This window comes from Mustela erminea, chromosome 2 (assembly GCF_009829155.1).
Source record: "Mustela erminea isolate mMusErm1 chromosome 2, mMusErm1.Pri, whole genome shotgun sequence".
NCBI lineage: Eukaryota > Metazoa > Chordata > Mammalia > Carnivora > Mustelidae > Mustela > Mustela erminea.
Genome location: NC_045615.1, coordinates 90,893,689 through 90,912,835, shown reverse-complemented (window position 1 = coordinate 90,912,835; position 19,147 = coordinate 90,893,689). Strand labels below are relative to the sequence as shown.

At 35.5% G+C, this 19,147-nt stretch overlaps 1 protein-coding gene across 1 annotated transcript; it reads left to right on the top strand.

Annotated features, from left to right (window-relative positions):
- The first annotated feature begins 1,720 nt into the window (after positions 1-1,720).
- LOC116584722 (52 kDa repressor of the inhibitor of the protein kinase-like) lies at positions 1,721-4,965 on the top strand. Its single transcript, XM_032333422.1, has one exon. The coding sequence runs from the start codon at positions 1,834-1,836 to the stop codon at positions 4,120-4,122; it is 2,289 nt and encodes a 762-aa protein (XP_032189313.1). The 5' UTR covers positions 1,721-1,833; the 3' UTR covers positions 4,123-4,965.
- The last annotated feature ends 14,182 nt before the right edge of the window (positions 4,966-19,147 follow it).

Below are 19,147 nucleotides of genomic sequence, written 5' to 3'. Positions count from 1 at the left end.
TTGTCCCACAGAAATGTGCACATAACATTTTAATCACTATTTTACTGACAAATACATTGAGTAATAATTTCTGTACTTCTAACTCATTTTAATGACCTGAATGATTAAAAATATGTTTTGTAACTAGTTAAAAGTAACATCTTTAGCATTAAGAATCTTTAAATATGTGATGTCTTTAAAATGTTTGTATCAATTGACCTAGTTGCTTTTGAATTTGGAAATCTGAATCTAATCACATAAATGGGTATATAAAGGCTATTCCCTGCATAAATACATAGCAGTAAAAACAAAAATTAATAACAACCTAAATACTAAGCAATAGGAGAATTGAGTAAATGGTAGTATTTATTCTTGGTAGAAATTCATGCATTTATTAAAATATTTCCTAAGAGTAGGCAGTAACATAAGAAACACTTATGGAAATATATTCAAAATAAAAATCTGGATATAAACTTGTTCATGTGGTACTGGTAAAATTATATTTAGTGATTTGCTTTCTCTTTCTCTCTCTCTTTTTTTACTCTTGTGATTTTTTTTTCTTTTCAAGCATTTTTGTGAAAATAGAAAAACATCTGAGGCAATGAGATGATATGGTCATAGCATAAGTTAGAATGCAGTTATTCATTTCATAGTGCTTAAGACATGATCTTCAATCAAAATAATGTGCTTTGTCTGGATTATATGGTATTTAAAGACTAATTTCCAAGGATATACCATGAAAGGTCATTTAGTAAAGGTGGCCATAGAGGAATTAGTGGAAAACAGTGGTGTTATTTATGTTAGAAAGAGATTGGCCAAAAACAGGATGAATAAAATATTTAACTACAAATATTGGTGCCAAAGTTTTGTTTTGTTTTTGTTTTTCAGCTGATGTAGAGAAAGCAGAATAAACCTACTCTAATTGCTTTAATTTGATTAATTTGAACATTCCCCTGATACACTAGGCCCTAGTCCATTTGCTTTGGATATTGGTATGAAAACTTCCCATGAACACCATGACACCAGGCTATAAACTAAGAATATGTGACAGCATGTAAGGCAAGCCAAGCCCAGATGTGATTCTAATGGATAAATGGAATCTTGACTGTAGGTATAATTTCCAGATCTAGGACTGGTTACCTGCATACAGAGTTTTCAGTTTAACTAGCTTTCAGGACACACAATCCTGTTTGTAATGTTTAGAATAAGCATTCAATCCTAGGTAGCATGTGTAAGGAGAGTGCAGGAGGTAAAGGAAATTTCAAACATGGGAAATTAGACCAAGTTGACCAGAGGTCAAATCCTGATTACACTATTTATAAGCTGTTCACTCTTAACCAATTTACTAAACTACACTAAGTTCCAGTTTCCTCAATAAAACTGAGTTAATCCTAGAGCCTGGTTCATGAGGTTGATGTAAGGATAAATTATGGGTGGACTGTCTATAGAGTGTTCCACATGCAATATATTATTACCTTTGCCATTTGTAGGAGTAATATTGCACCCCAAACTCTATAAATGCTTAATAGATAAATGCTTAGCAATGACTCCACACTTTTACTAAGATTTGGGTATTTTCCAGAGTAGGTAACTTCTGTTTTGAAAGAGTGTAGCTGGCAGTAGGAAAACTAGAGTGCAGCGTGAAGAATTAAGGGCATTTTGGAAGAATCAGAAAAAAAAAAAAAAATAGGGCTGTATCATACCTTGAGTCTTCTGTTAGAATGACAGCTTACAGGCGCAGGCCTTGCCGAGCCGGCCGGCCGGCCTGGCTCCCCTCCCCGGCCCCGACGGGCGGGCGGGCTGCCCTGAGGAGGCGGGGAGGGGAGGGCTGGGCCGGCCGGCGGGTGGGCTACGATGCCGAACTTCTGCGCTGCCCCCAACTACACGAGGAAGAGCACGCAGTCGGACCTGGCCTTCTTCAGGTTCCCGCGGGATCCGGCCAGATGCCAGAAGTGGGTGGAGAATTGTAGGAGAGCAGACTTAGAAGATAAAACGCCTGATCAACTAAATAAACATTATCGATTATGTGCCAAACACTTTGAGACCTCTATGATCTGTAGAACTAGTCCTTATAGGACAGTTCTTCTAGATAATGCAATACCAACAATATTTGATCTTACCAGTCATTTGAACAATCCACATAGTAGACACAGAAAACGAATAAAAGAATTGAGTGAAGATGAAATCAGGACACTGAAACAGAAAAAAATTGATGAAACTTCTGAACAGGTACCAAAACATAAAGAAATAAACAACAGCAACGCTCAGAATCCTAGTGCAGAAGAAGGGGGTGAGGAACAGGATGAAGATATTTTACCTTTAACCCTTGAAGAGAAAGAAAACAAAGAATACTTAAAATCTCTGTTTGAAATTTTGATTCTTATGGGAAAACAAAACATACCTCTGGATGGGCATGAAACTGATGAAATTCCAGAGGGTCTCTTTACTCCTGATAACTTTCAAGCGCTGCTGGAGTGCCGGATAAATTCTGGTGAAGAGGTTCTGAGAAAGCGCTTTGAGACAACAGCAGTTAACACATTGTTCTGCTCAAAAACACAGCAGAAACAGATGCTAGAGATCTGTGAGAGCTGCATTCGGGAAGAAACTCTCAGGGAAGTGAGAGACTCGCACTTCTTTTCCATCATCACTGATGACGTAGTGGACATAGCAGGAGAAGAACACTTGCCTGTGTTGGTGAGGTTTGTTGATGAATCTCATAACCTGAGAGAGGAATTTGTGGGCTTCTTGCCTTATGAAGCTGATGCAGAAATTTTGGCTGTGAAATTTCACACTACCATAACTGAGAAGTGGGGGTTAAACATGGAGTATTGTCGTGGACAGGCTTACATTGTGTCCAGTGGATTTTCTTCCAAAATGAAAGTTGTTGCTTCTAGACTTTTAGAGAAATATCCCCAGGCTGTCTACATACTTTGCTCTTCCTGTGCCTTAAATATGTGGCTGGCAAAATCAGTGCCTGTTGTGGGAGTGTCTGTTGCGTTAGGAACAATTGAGGAAGTTTGTTCTTTCTTCCATCGATCTCCACAACTGCTTTTGGAGCTTGACAATGTAATTTCTGTCCTCTTTCAGAACAATGAGGAAAAGGGTAAAGAACTGAAGGATATCTGCCATTCTCAGTGGACAGGCAGGCATGATGCTTTTGAAATTTTAGTGGACCTCCTACAAGCACTTGTTTTATGTTTAGATGGTATAAATAGTGATACAAATATTAGGTGGAATAACTATATAGCTGGTCGAGCTTTTGTACTCTGCAGTGCAGTAACAGATTTTGATTTCATCGTTACCATTGTTGTTCTTAAAAATGTTCTATCTTTTACAAGAGCCTTTGGGAAAAATCTCCAAGGGCAGACCTCTGATGTCTTCTTTGCAGCCAGTAGCTTGACTGCAGTGCTGCATTCACTAAATGAAGTGATGGAAAATATTGAAGTTTATCATGAATTTTGGTTTGAAGAAGCCACAAATTTGGCAACTAAACTTGATATTCAGATGAAACTCCCCGGGAAATTCCGCAGAGCCCAGCAAGGTAACCTGGAATCTCAGCTCACCTCTGAGAGTTACTATAAGGAAACTCTAAGTGTTCCAACAGTGGAACACATTATTCAGGAACTGAAAGATATATTCTCAGAACAGCACCTCAAAGCTCTTAAATGCTTATCTCTTGTACCCTCTGTCATGGGACAGCTCAAATTTAACACATCAGAGGAACACCATGCTGACATGTACAGAAGTGACTTGCCCAATCCTGACACACTCTCAGCTGAGCTGCATTGCTGGAGAATCAAATGGAAACACAGAGGGAAAGATATAGAGCTTCCATCTACCATTTATGAAGCCCTCCATCTACCAGACATCAAGTTTTTTCCCAATGTTTATGCATTGCTGAAAGTCCTGTGTATTCTTCCTGTGATGAAGGTTGAGAATGAACGCTATGAAAATGGACGAAAGCGTCTCAAAGCATACCTGAGGAACACTTTGACAGACCAACGGTCAAGTAACTTGGCTTTGCTTAACATAAATTTTGACATAAAACATGATCTCGATTTAATGGTGGACACATATATCAAACTCTATACAACTAGGTCAGAGCTTCCTACAGATAACTCAGAAACCATTGAAAATACCTAAGAAACGTTTAAAGTAGGCTTTCTCTTATGTTTGATATTTGGAAAAATCTGTAAGAAATTTGAAAACATCTTACAGAAAAGCTGTCAGGTGTATGTAGGCCACTTAATCACTGAATATCTTGACGTATTGACCTCTCATTGAGTATATTAGCCGTTGATAATCTGCCTATTTAAATGGCCCCTGTTTAAACTCTCATGCTTTGGAGACATACCTGTTCTTCCAGAAGATAGCATTGAATGTGCCACATTACACTTCTGTGGGATTTCTGCTAGTGGCACTTGGGAATTGTTTTAGTTAAGTCATTTTAGACATAACATTTATTATCACTGGATCCAATTGTTGGGTATTGAGTTATCACTTTTTAGAAGATAAAGATTTTGAAGAGGTATGGGGGAAGGGATACATTTTAGAAAATGTTACAAGAAGCTCATGAGTGACCCTTGAGTAGTAGGAGTGTTAGTATGTTAAAATCTGTAATGGACAGTTCAGGGAGTTACCAGACAGAAACAAATGAGCTTGCCAAGCAACTATTGCAGTAGAGATTTTGTCTTTATCAAATGAACTTAACAGAACAAGCTACAGTTAAAGTTTGAATGGGAGAGCCTCCCATTGTTCCACATTGGGTTGTTGCTGTTTACATTCCTTTGTTGAGCCTACATCTTCATAAGGTCTTTAGCATGAGTATGTTGAAACACCTACAACTTCATAAGCTTTTTAGCAGGTATATGTTGAACACCTCTGTTCATGGTCAAGGCAGGATCAGAGGCCATGGATACTGACAACTGATTTGTCTGTTTTCCTCTGTCTTTTTCCATGACTATATCTACTGCCTCGTCTTGATTTATAAATCCTGGAAAACCTACAGAAATAAGTGTTTCGTGGTTTATCTAGGAATAATACAGAAAATATTACTGTTATTTTTGGTGAAAAAGATCAATTTTGTATAGTTTATTTCAACTTAAATAAAATGTGAATTTTGTTTAAAAAAAAAAAAAAAGAATGACAGCTTACACAACATAGGAAAAAGAAAAAAAGGAAAATGTCAACTTGCAATTAAGATTCTCTATCTGGAAGGTGAATGATATGAGGAACTGTTTTAGGCTGTAATAAACACCAAGGAATCTAACCAAGAGGAAGAAATTTAATTAGCAGGAAATAATAGACTGTAAAATTCAGACTTGGAGATGAAGGAGAAGAAACAAGTTGTAGTTTTATGTTTTGAATGTAATAGAGAATAAATTGTAAATTAAAAGAGAAGAAAGTATGTCAGCAGTTGGAGATAAAAATTTAAGAAACAAAAGGAGTTGAAAAGATAACACCTATAAAAACACATACCAGAGGTCTATGAATTGACTTCGTCTTTGATGTACTTTTAGGTTTATGCTAATATACTTGTGGGTATTTCCCACTTACAATTGCACCAACAAGAATAAAATACCTAAGAATAAGTTTAACCAAGGAGGTAAAAGACCTATACTCTGAATGCTATACAACATTGATGAAAGATATTGAAGATAACACAAGAAAATGGAAAGATATTCTATGCTCATAGATTGGGAGAACAAATATTGTTAAAATGTCCATACTACCCAAAGAAGTCTACAGATTACCAACTGCATTTTTCAGAGAACTAGAACAAATAATCCTAAAATTTGTATGGAACCACCAAAGGCCCCAAACAGCCAAAGCAATCTTGAAAAAGAAGAACAAAACTGGAGGTATCACCACACTAGATTTTAAAATATACTATAAAGCTATAGTATAGAGAGCCCAGGAATAAACTCATACTTATATGGTCAATTAATCTTCAACAAAGGAGATAAGAATGTACAATGGGAACAAGACAGTCTCTTCAACAAATTGTGTTGGACAGCTACATGCAAAATAATGAAACTGGGCCACTTTCTTATACCATATACAAAAATAAACTCAAACTATATTATTAAAAATAAACTCAAATGTGGGATCTGAAACAAAAGAAGGAGAAGGAGAAGAAGGAGGAGGAGGAGGAGGAGAAAACATAAGCAGTAGTCTGTTTGACATCAGCTCTAGAAACATTTTTCTAGATATGTCTCGTTTATCAAGGGAAGCAAAAGCAAAATTAAACTATTGAGACTACACCAAAATAAAAAGTTTTTGCACAGTGAAGGAAACCATCAACAAAACTAAAAGATAACCTACTGAATGGGAAAGCATACTTGCAAATGATATATCCAATAGAAGATTAATATGCAAAATATAGAGAGAACTTCTACAACTCAACACCAAAAGAACAAATAACCCATTTAAGAAATGGGTGGAGTACCTATACACACATTTTTTTTTCCCTAAGAAGACATACAGATGGCAACAAACACATGAAAAGATACTCAACATCACTAATCATCAGGTAAATAAAAATCAAAAACCACAATGAGGCATCACCTCAGAGCTCTCAGAATGGCTAAAATCAAAAACAAGAAAAAAGCATTGTCAAGGATGTGGAGGAAAGGACCTCATGGACAGTTGGTGGGAATGCAAGCTAGTACAGCCACTGTGGAAAACGGGATGGAAGTTTCTTCAAAAATTAAAAATAGACTTACCATATGATCCAGTAATTCCACTATTGGATATCTAATCAAAGAATATGAAAAACACTAGTTCAAGAAGACATATACACTCTTATGTTTATTGCAGCATTATTTGCAATAGCCAATGGAAGCATTTCAAGTGTTCACCCATAGAAAAATGGATAAAAAAGATGTACTGTGTGTATATATGCACACATGCACACACAAACATACATGTATACATAATGGAACATCACTTGGCCATAAAAAATGACATCATTCTTTTTGTACCAACATGGATGGATCTGGGGGTATAATGTTAAGTAAAATAAGTCAGTCAAAGAAGGACAAATTCCCTATGATCTAACACATATGTAAAATTTAAGAAACGAAACAAAGAAAAAAGAGATAAAAGACTCAAATACAGAAAACAAATTGGTGGTTGTCAGCATGGATGGCGGATGGGGAATAGGTGAAATAAGTGAAGAGGATTAAGAATACACATACTGTGGGGCACCTCGGTGGCTCAGTGGGTTAAAGCCTCTGCCTTCGGCTCAGGTCATGATCCCGGGGTCCGGGGATCGAGCCCCGCATCGGGCTCTCTGCTCAGCAGGGAGCCTGCTTCCTTTCCTCTCTCTCTGCCTCTCTGCCTCCCTGTGATTTCTGTCTGTCAAAATAAATAAAATCTTTAAAAAAAAAAAAAAGAATACACATACTGTGATGAGCACCGAGTAATGAATAGCGTTGTTCAATCATTATGTGGTATACCTGAAACTAATATGACACTGTATGCTAATTATACTTCAATAAAAAATGTAAAAAAAATAAAAGGTTTCCTCTTTTATACAAACTTTTTTTCACCTAACTGAAGTAAGCAAACATTAGCAAAAATTATTTGAGAGTGGCTTATATGAGAAATTAATGATTAATTTAAACAGATTGTTTAAGTGGAAATTGAACTTTCATTGTACAAAACTTGGTGGGGGAAGGATTTAAATGGTTTTAATTGATTATTAGGCTGTCTAAACACTTGTAGGAAACTACTCTTCCCTCTCCTCTTGCCCCAACAATGCTCAGAGCTCAGAATGTGTTGGCTTTTTCTTTGCAACATTATAGTGCAATCATGTATCTCAGAAGGCCCATTAAATTATAAGTATTTTTCAGCCATTGCTAATTTATGTTTCATGTTATCTATTAAACACAAGTCTTCTCAGAGAAGCTTGAAAGACCCTGAGCTACCACCTGAGAAGATAGTTCTCTCTTTATCATCCACAATTCCACCCCACCCCCAAACATGTATTCTTATGCTGACTTTAGTTTTACAAGTGAGCATTCTTTCCTCATGCACAACAGTTGCATCTGAATTCTCCTTATACCGTGTCTGTGCTATATTTTGCCTCCATCTGACAGCATTTTATATTTTTGTGATATTAGGATCAATCACGGTTTCAGGTGATATCAATCTGATTTATTATTACAAAATTGGTCATCAAAATTTTACCTAACGATTTTAATAACTGTTGAAGATCATTACCTAGGTCTATTATTTCATTGTATTATAAGAGTTTTAATAACAGTAACAAAATATTTTTTATTATCATCTTAACAGAAGGTTTAGGGTTCTTTTATTTACCTCCTTTTATTTTTTATTTATAATACTATTCATAAGCGCTAGAGTCAATAGTGATCACTTGTATTTTTTATCTTTTCTATTGGGTCATTTTGCCTACTACAAAACTTAGATTTATATTGTATTGTGATTTCCTGGTCCCCTAAATCATACCTTCAGGGATAGAGACATTATCATCCTGTAGTTAGAAAATTTATTTAATGAGCATGTACTACTTATATGAGGGGGGAAAAGTATTTTTAGAAGCTCGGTAACAGAAGCAGAGTACATCTACTGCAAACTACTACTGGTAAATAATTAAATATGCTTCCACTACAAAATCTAAGGATACCTTTTACTTATAATGATAGTTTGGGGACACACTGATGTATTTTATATAAGTTAGCCTACTTACTAGGACTGTTATGATACAAGTTTTTTGTTGTTGTTTTTTGTTTTGTGTTTTTATCTTAAAGCAAGTAAAAGAGATGGTCCTCAAGAAAAGTTTACTATAATTCTGGTAGCCCAAAATATACCATAATAAAGTATTACTATTCCTGTTTCAATTATGGTAAAGGTTTTCAGTAAACTTCTGACATTTTTGAAGGCCTGATTCTTAATAACTTCATTACAGGACAATGGAATTATTAGTCCTCTACAGTTTCAACCTCCAAACCCTTATTGCCATTTTGCAGATTATTTTCAGAGGACAAATTTAACTTCCCTTGAATACTCACAGGCAGACCTCTAACAACACTACTAAGGGACCATGTCCAATGTTTGCCAAGGACCCATGGAAGGGTAATAGTGTGAACAGATCGTATCTTGGAATACTGCAGAATGTAAAGGGTGATTTCTCATACAAATACTAAATTAAAGAAAGTGTGATTCTTGATATCATGTTTAAAAAAAAAGAAATCTCCACATTTCTCTTTTGATATAGACTAATAAGTATGTGCTGCAGAGATTTAATTTTGTAGTTTGCAATTTCAAGTACTTGTGTTATTCCACAATGGGAAAAAGGGGTTTAAGTTACCCTAGAATAAAATATAAGAATTTGCCTCAGCTGTACACATTGTCTGAAATCAAATGATCTTCTCTTGACAGAATATGAACTATATTGTCTTTAAAAATGTCACAATTAGAGGCCTCAGGAAGAAGCAGTATTTGAAATACCATTTTCACATGGTCATAACTGAAAATTTCAGGGCAGTTTTGCAAATATTCAGTACCTTCTATGTGAAAAAAAAAAAAAAAGAAAGCATGAATGACACAGATTGTGATTCTATTCATAATAAATAAAACCACTTTGTGCCCTGTTACAAATTTAAGCATCCACTAAGAGCAAGCAGTAAAAGAAAAGCATAAAGCTGTCTGAAGATAAGTGGAGGCATTGTTTAAAAGGAGACTGTAGCAACCCAGGAAGGTATCGATCATTTTTAACGGGCTGGAAGGAGAGGAACAATTGATTCTCAATTCTAATGAATTGTACACAGCCAACTTCAGCCTGCAACCCCAGCATCACAAGATCTCATTGTTCCATGGCATTTGAGGACCTATTTTTAGATCAATTATTGGCTCATAAAAAAAAAAAAAAAAGAAAGAAAGAAAAAAAAAAAAGAAAGAAAGAAGAAAGAAAGCAAGACAGATCTACAGTATAGCGGAACAGAATACTTTTTTAGAACCCCTGCACTAAACCGTTAGACACCTGTGAGAGCTACTTCATATTCTTCAACACACTGATTTCCCCACAATGATATTAGTGGAGAAAGGAAGCAAACACCTATTATTAGAGGTCTTTAGCACACTTTTACTTCTGCCCTCCCTCAACCCATTTTGGGTTTAGTTAAGATTATATGGTATTTTACCATATAATTTCCAATTTAATTGCCATTGTTGTGAATATTTGCCTTTTACATTCTAAAAATTATTTTAACACCATTGAATTTCAGAACACATTATCAAAACTCTGTTGCTACTAACTTGTGTTTTATTTCTCACCATTCTTTCCCTAATACTACAACTTCCCCTTTATATGTCTCTGCCTTTAAAAAAGATGTATACAGGTCTTTCCTTTTTCTAAAAGGAGAAAAATATTAATAACGTGAATTATGCAAAATACAGTAAACTCCAACAATCCTGGGCTTTCATTAGGGTCACTGGTGGGAAAGGTGATGCAAATCCTCAGCTCACATAGTGTTCCTGTGTTCACAGTTACAACTTGTGATTTCAGTTCATGTCTAGGGCTGATGTGCTTAGGTCTTCTTCTCATCATTTGCCTAATTTAGGCCAACAATGGAAGGTATTGAGAAATAGTGCCAACTGCTAGACTTGTACTCACTTTTGAGTTAATTTGAATTTCCTCTCTGAAGAGTCAGAGCTTTCCACATGAAAAACAAACCTGTGAAAGGACTGGAGAATTAAACATCCATTCCTTTCCTGGCTTTGCACTGAATGTAAACGGACTGTTTCAGTTTATGCACCTACTCGTTTTCTACTTTAGAGCAGCTTTTATGCTAAGAAAATGTCTGAAGAACTTCTATCTTCGGGGAAGGAAAGTGTGTTATATGTCAAAGCTTCAATTGTCAAAAGACTATAATATTTTTAAAGGGTGGGGATCAAGGTCAAATCAAAAGGCTAAGTCCCTTTACTTCCCTGCATATATTGTTTCCATTTCCCTTCTCTCTATTATAATCAAATCTATTTGTTAAAAGGTTATGCAAAATAAATTAGGCTTTTAAAGCACTGACAGCTCAGCCATAGAAAAATTCTTTCCTCTTTTTTTTGTACTTTATACGTGAACACCTGCTACACTTTTAATGAGCTTTAAATTATACTTTACACCCATGTAACAAGAATGGATATTGCTCTTTAGTTATAATCAAAGAAAATATCAGGATGACTTGTTGCTAAGAGCAACAGCGTGTCAAAAAATGATACTTCCTCCAGTAACAATATAGATAGATAGGTCCAGGTTGATAGATGGAAAATATGATTTACATTACATTGAGAGTTATCAATCTTTTAAATTTACTTGTCTTCTGTGATTTGAGAGGAATTTGTCATTGCTCTATGACTATGCCTAGATTATTTTCTTTTGTTCTTCCAGTCTCCTTCCTTCTTATAGGACAAAAGTAAAAATGTAAATTTTCCTTTATCCTTTTATTCTCTCTGATTCATTAAAATAGATATATTTCAAATAAGATTCCAAGACCCTCTTGAAACACCAAAGTATAATGATACATATTTATTTTTTGATTTTTATTTCCCTTACAATTTGATTTACTTTTAAATATTTAACGTTACTGAAAATACCGTTAGTCATTATCAGACTTTGTTTTTAAAGCAGTTTAATAATGACAGAAAAGCAAGCATTTGAAAATGAACAATAGTGATTTGGCTGTGTACCATCTTCACATAAGAGGCATTAGACTCCATGGCCAACCAGATTTAGTTCTTTTCTATAATGGTGTCAATTAAATGCCATTTACAGAGAAGTGAGATGGTTGAGAGAAAGAGAGGACTATTGTGGAAGTAGATAAGATATAATGTAATGGAAGTAGAAAAGGGGCCATGGCAGAGAGATCCTGGCTGTGAAGGTTTCTATACCATGTCCCAGTCAGGTGCTGTGAGAGGCAGGGTAGTGCAATATTAAGGGTGGCGGCTAGAGGGCGTCTGCATATGAATACCTCCTGTGTTGAGACGAATGCTTACCTGTTCCGTGCCTGTATGTTGACTCATATGGTAGGGATGTGAGCAAAACAGACTGTTTCCTCGATGCTTACATTAAGATTTATTGTTTTGTAAGTTTTATCTTCTATACTGAGAAGTAAGGCTGGCCTGAACGTGACCACTGTTATTTAAAATGCCTTTATTTATTTATTTATTTATTTTTAAGATTTTATTTATTTATTTGACAGACAGAGATCACAAGTAGGCAGAGAGGCAGGCAGAGAGAGAGGGGGAAGCAGGCTCGTCGCTGAGCAGATAGCCTGATGTGGGGCTCGATCCCAGGACCCTGACATCATGACCTGAGCTGAAGGCAGAGGCTTAACCCAGTGAGCCACCCAGGTGCCCCTAAAATGCCTTTTTAAATATAGAGTGAAGTGTAGTAAAAAAAGAAAAAGGAAAGATGAGGGGAAAAAACTACAGAATGGAACAAGAGAGTCGTACAAAAGTTAGTGAAGACAGGTAAAGAAAATGAGAAAAATAGAAACAAGATAGAAATATTTTAACATATTTTCCCATTGTATAATCCCCTTAAGACTTGGAAACAATGCACTTCTTAATTGGAAAAATAGTCAACATAATAAAAGTCTGTAAGTTCAGCTTTCAGTATTTTTTTCATTTTTATAAAAATGTTTTATAAGTTTTTAAACTAAAATGAATAAAAATTAGATAAATAATCTTTCTTTCTTCATGGGTTTCCTAAAATAATTTACCTTTGCCTGTATGAGCACACATTACTGTACTCTTCTTTTCAAAAGGAGAAAGTTAAATGTCTCATTAAAAAGCGAAAGAAGAAATGTACTTTTTCCTCTTATCACCAGTAACAAAAACTTCAAAAAATGTTTGGTTCCAAAGCTCCTCAATACGCAAGCTATCTACTTATACTAATTATCCAAGCCTTGAGAGACTGGAAACTAAAGATAGAATTCTCATGAGAAAAAACAAACTCTGTACATTACATGTGAGCTTTCCTAAAATTCACTGTTTCCATTCAGAGTAGCTAGAGTAGCTTCTGAAAGAATATCATGTTTGGTATTTTAATTTAGCTAATAATGATAACTGTTCATAATAAAACAGTGATGATAATGGTATATTTACAGAGATATTTCTTCATTTAAATTACCTAAATGACATCATTAAGTATGCAAGTCCTTTAAGGCTTCTTGCTCATTTTCTGAAATGAACACAATGGAATACAACATACTAGAACTAGTATTTGATTTTTCATGTGATTTTGAAGAAGCACAGAAGTAAAATGTGTTAAATCCAGTGAATTGCTCTGCTCTGTTCTATCAGATATTCTCCAATTCAGGGAGGTTTTTGTTTGTTTGTTTGTTTGTTTTGTTTTGTTTTGTTTAATCTTACCTTGCTTTTTCTATTACATCTGTCTGCATGTTTATCAAATGGTACTCAGTTTCACCAAAATTCTAAAGTTGAAATTCAAATACAACCTTGTATCAAGTATCCACTTATGTTTAATTGTGTCTACACAGAACTTTAAAAAAACAAAAAAGCATCATTTGATAGTTTTAGGTAAGGTTTAGAGACATTTGTCTAGTCTTATATTACAGCATAGTAATGTTATAGTCTTTCGGTTATTTAATTGAACCCTCACTATGTACAAACTAAAAACAAAACAAACAAACAAACAAAAAAACCAAAAAAACCCTTTTTAAAAAATTTTAAAGTGTAAGTGTTGTAGTTATCAAGCAATTATACTTGGAAGACAACTATGTTTGATATCATTAGAATGATATCCTTATATGAAATTCATGAGATCCTCATTTGTTCAAAAATCGTATTAACACTAAACATTGGGTATAACTGTGTGCATCTCTGTTAGAAGAAAGCATTAGAAGTAGAGGTAAAGGTATATGGTGACTGGAAAGTAAGAGGTCATGATGTGATATCACTGGAACTTAATGTAAAAATTGTAGAATTCTAGGACTAACTAGACTTAGTAGATATGAAAGATTAAAAATGAGGGAAGAGAGGGCACCTGGGTGGCTCAGTCATTAAGAGTCTACCTTTGGCTCAGGTCATGATCCCAGGGCCCTGGGATTGAATCCCACATTGGGCTCCTTACTCAGTAGGGAGCCTTCTTCTCCCTCTCCCACTCCCCCTGCTTGTTTTCCCTCTCTCACTGTCCCTCTCTCTCTCTCTCTCTCTCAAATAAATAAGTAAATAAAATTTTAAAAAATCTTAAAATAAATGTGGAAAGAGAATGGCCAGTTTCGACCACTATACCTCAGCTGCAAGACTACCTAAACCTCAAATGTGATGAATACATGCATTGAATTATTAAATGGAGAATGGGTGATTAAAAAGAACAAGTGCCCTTTATTCTACTTAATTTTTCTGCTGATTCTAAACTGCATGGGCCTGTTTAAACTATACTATAAAGTTTTTATGTTTCTCAGCTATTTTTGCAAGTGCTGATCATGTGCTAAGTCCAGTCTTTTTTATTTTTCTTCGCATAGACTAATTGCAGTTTCAGTCAGTACTAGAGAAACAAACCTCCAACAAGAGCTTTCCTCTTCTTTCCCATCCTCTCATTCCCCATTCACACCTTGACTAGTAGCATATATAGTCTCATAAAATAATAATTTTGAAGCTTCACTCCAGTATCCCTGTAGTTATATTATCTTTTTAATAGGTAAAAATGAAATTCTCCTAGGTGATGGGGCTGGATGGAGTTGCAGAACAAAAGGCTTGGACGACCCTGTATTGTTTTATGAGGGAATTCCATCCTTACAACTAATTGTCGTCTGGACTAATGAATTCAGAGTAGTGATCATTTTTGTTCAACAAATGGATCGTGGAAGAAATACTGGAAAAGGTACCTCAACAAAGAAGACCATGATTTATAAGGCAAATGAAAAAAAGAGAGGAAAAACTGGAGGAAACTTTTCTTAAAGTGTTCAACTTTTTGGATATTTCTCCTTAATAAGATTTTGTCATATTACTGATACAATTTTACTTATTCTTCAATTACCTGAAACCTTTTAAAAAATGTATGTATGTATGTATGTATTTAAAAGGGAGAGTATGCAAGAGAGAGCGAGCGAGCACACCAGCACGGGAAAGAGCAGAGGTTTAGGGAAAAGCAGACTCCTCACTAAGCAGAGAGTTCGATAGGGAGCTTGATCTGAGGACCCTGGAACTGAGGCTTTTCCTGAATCTTGGACTCTGGGAGAAACATAAAATTTTCATCTCCTCAGAAATCAAGTTCGGGAGAATGGACAAGATTTCTCACATCTAACCCCTCTTTATGTGGGGGACTAGAGAGTCAGAGAGGAAGAGGAAAGAGCTAAGATGCTGGTGGCACTCCTGTCAGGAACCCTGAAGCCTGACTTCCCATGCATCATCCTAGGAAAGAGAGAGGATTATGAAAATCCCACATAGATTTTGGGAAATCTAAATTTAGAAAGGCCTTTAACCTTTTTCTTGGTACATTTTAAGAAAGCCCAGAAAAGACATGGTTGAGGATGTGTTTAGCTGACAGGCTTGAGGACCCCTGGGAAGTAGACCATTCCCTGTAAGACAGAGAGCAGCAGAACAATTCTGATGGCTCCCAGAACTGTCTGGAGGTGGTGAAATGAAGCAGTATAGATGGCTCCATGAATTTCTCATTTTTCCATCATTTTGGATGGAAAGGCAGTAGATTGATCAGATATATAAAGAGGACAAAACAATTTGGCTTAATGAGCATCAATCTCAGAGGCAAAAATGATGACTGTTGTTAGGCAAAAATAATGACTGTGTGGCCACCTTAACAGATTGCGGATTGTCACCAGAAGCAAAAGCATCTCATCAGACACCAAAGTGTATTGTTAATGACTCAGATCAGATGACAACTCCTAATCTCTTCAGGAAAATACTGGTCCTATTGGAATGGAGGAAACCTTAAATTGTCTGAGATTAATTTACCTTCACCTTGTGGAATAGATGCTCATGCTAGAAAACCAGTTGGGATTATAGAAAGTATAAAGTTATCCTTTTTTGTACTCTTATGTTTTATGATTAAATTCAGACTCAGAATTTACAATGATACTGAAACAGCCACAGGTTCCCCAAAATAACACAGAGGTGAGGTGAATTTTTGGAGGAGAGGATATAACTGAGAAGAAGCTGGGAGTCGTGGGACTAGCTGTCAGCTGACAGTTCATGGAGTCTTTGCAAAAGACCCCTAACTGCTGATAGATCCTACCTTCCAATGTATTCTAGAGGAACGACAGTAACTGAAGATCTGTTTTTTTTTAAGACAGGTGGGTGATGGTAGAGGTAAACACTTATAAATAACACTGTTTTCCTTTAAAAGGCACATTTATAATGTGTTAATAGTTAAAATAGATCATATATTTTACATATATTACTTAGATTAGTTGCCTACTCTGATAGCTAATTTTATGTGCAAACTTGATTGGGCAAAGAGATACCTACATAGCTGGTAAAACTTTACTCCTGGGCATGTCTATGAGGCCCTTTCTGCATGAGATTGGCAATTGGTTTAGTAGGTTGACTAAAATGTGCCTTCACTAATGTGGGCAGGCATCATCCAATCCCTTAAGGATATAGAACAAAGGGTAAGGAAGGGTGAACTCCTTCTCTTGTGAATGGGGATGTCCATCTTCTCTTGCATTTGGACATCAAAGTTCCTGGTTTTTGGGATTTGGACTTTGGGACTTACTCCAGTGGCTCCCTGGTTCTTAGGCCTTTGGACTTTGAATTATTTTACTGGCTACCCTGGTTCTCCAGCTTATAAAAGTCAGATTGTGGGACATCTTGGCCTCCATAACTACATGATCCATTTCCAATAATAAATCATATATATGATTTATTATAGATTTAAATAGAACTAACAGTATATATACTGTTGGTTCTATTTCTCTGGAGAATCCTGACTATTGCACCTGCATATAAGTAGATGTACACATTCGTTTAGATTCCTTTATATTTTCTTTTAGGGATGGAGTTAAAGTCAAGCAGAAAAGTGTGTATTTGTGTTTTTGTTTCTTTGGTAGTAGGAAGGAAAATGAGGAAAGACAATTGAGGGATCAATAAGTCAACTTAAGAATTTTGATTTTAAAATACTAACTTTAAAAAATAGCTAGAAAGCCACAATCCATTAAAGAAAACTAACCAAATGTGAACAAAATGCACATATACTTTATTTTACATATTTCTATTTTTATGTAAGAGAATGTTTTTTTCTAATCATTCTCATTTGCCTGATCATTGAGCTGTTCATTCATTTTAAACTGTTCTGCATTTCCCTCTGCAAGAAATTCTGAGTGGGTAATTTTGATTAGTAGCTCTTTCTTCATACATATCTTTTTGTTCTTATTTTCAACTGTGAGAGTTTTCCTTTTTATTTTAATATGGTTCTTCACTTTATGACTTGTGATTTAGACTAATAGCTCTGATGTGAATCATTAATGCAGATATTTTATCATATACTTTGACAAAAGTATGAAAATACATTCATTTAGTCCTTTAATAAAAAGATGTCATACCATAGGGATTTAATAAGTAATTATACATGAGAAAATGAAGGTCTTTGTTAAGTAAAGAAACAAGTCATGTCATTTTTATCTTTGTGAAGAACTAGGTCTTCTTTTGGAGGCAATGGTTTACGAAACATCTAGAAAAGAAGGTTTTAAAGAAATTGGTGGGTAAAACAAATTTTCTTGCATGTGGTATGGACACACCATAGCACCTTGGTAATTTTACTGATATCTGCACTGGCCATGTAGTGATGACTCAAGCAATCTGTAGTGTTGAATCATCATGTAGTGATGAGCCAACCACATGTTGGTAGAATGTGCTGTGATACTCCCTGGAATATGATAAAGGAGGAAGTCTTGAGAGGAGACAGGTTTTCATCTACCTCCTTAGTTCCATCAAGCCTCAAACTTTCTGTGTCACCCTCATTTGAGTACAGCTGCAGGCTATAAAACTGCTTAACTATGCTTTACAGTTAGTTCCCTAAAGATAGAGCACCCCACAGTCACGTTGCCTATCATATGGCTCCTTACATTTGGTGTGGTATTGTGCAATTAGGTCTGTAAGGTGCTGGCATCACTGGCCATGGTTTTGTTGCCTGAAAGTTAAAAAAAAAAAAAGCCAACCCCATTTGGGCTGACTACTTCCATTTCAGATGAATCTCGTAAGTACTACAGGACACCTAGTGGCTGCCAACAGGCTGTTGCTTAGGGATTGATTGACTGCTCAACTGGCATAGAGATTATAATTAATGATATTCTACTATCTTGTGTAGATTATAGGATGCTTCATCATTGCTCGACTTAACACTATCGTTAGGTATTTTCATATATTTCCTTTTTGCATATTTTTTCCTTTTCTTCAAGCATCTGTGGTTTCATTTTACTGGATGGATTGAGGCTTTTTGTTTATCTCTTTTCTGCATATGTACATATACACACTCATGGATATCTACCAAAATTTTATATAAAGTATAGCAACAAATATTAGAAAAAAACTCCATGGATTAAAAGGAGAAACAAAATTTTTTTTTGGTGTTTGTTCGGTGGTGGTGGGTGGTCTATGCAAGTTTTTCTCCACCCTCTTCGGTTATTCTAAAGATGCTTTACCTTTCGGTTTATAGTACAAATTGATCAGCTATTCTTTGCCTTCTCTTTCTAATCTGTAAGTTCATTCTATTCTGAAGCTCATCAGTGCACACTTACTCTTGACCTCATCTTTCTTTACTGCCTCTAAGAAAAATTTGACCTTAAAAGTCTTCCATCATCTTTTATTTTTAATATTGTCTTCTTTCCTAGGCCTTTTTGTGCATCATATAATCATCATCAGGGCTATCTATCATTAAAAAATAAAATCAAAAGAAAAAAGAAAACAACTTTAATCAAACTGGAAGATTGCTGAGCTTTTACCCAATCTCTGTCTTTTCCTTAATTACCAAAGTTCTTGAAAAGTAAGAGGTAGCCTATAATCATTGCTCCCACATGTTTATTTCCCATGCATTTCTCAGCTCGCTGGAACCTGATATGTACTCCATGCACTCCACAAAAATAGGTCACAAATGACTAATCACAAATTCCTCAACTGTCTTAATACATGGATTTGCATATACTATATATAACACTAACAACACAGA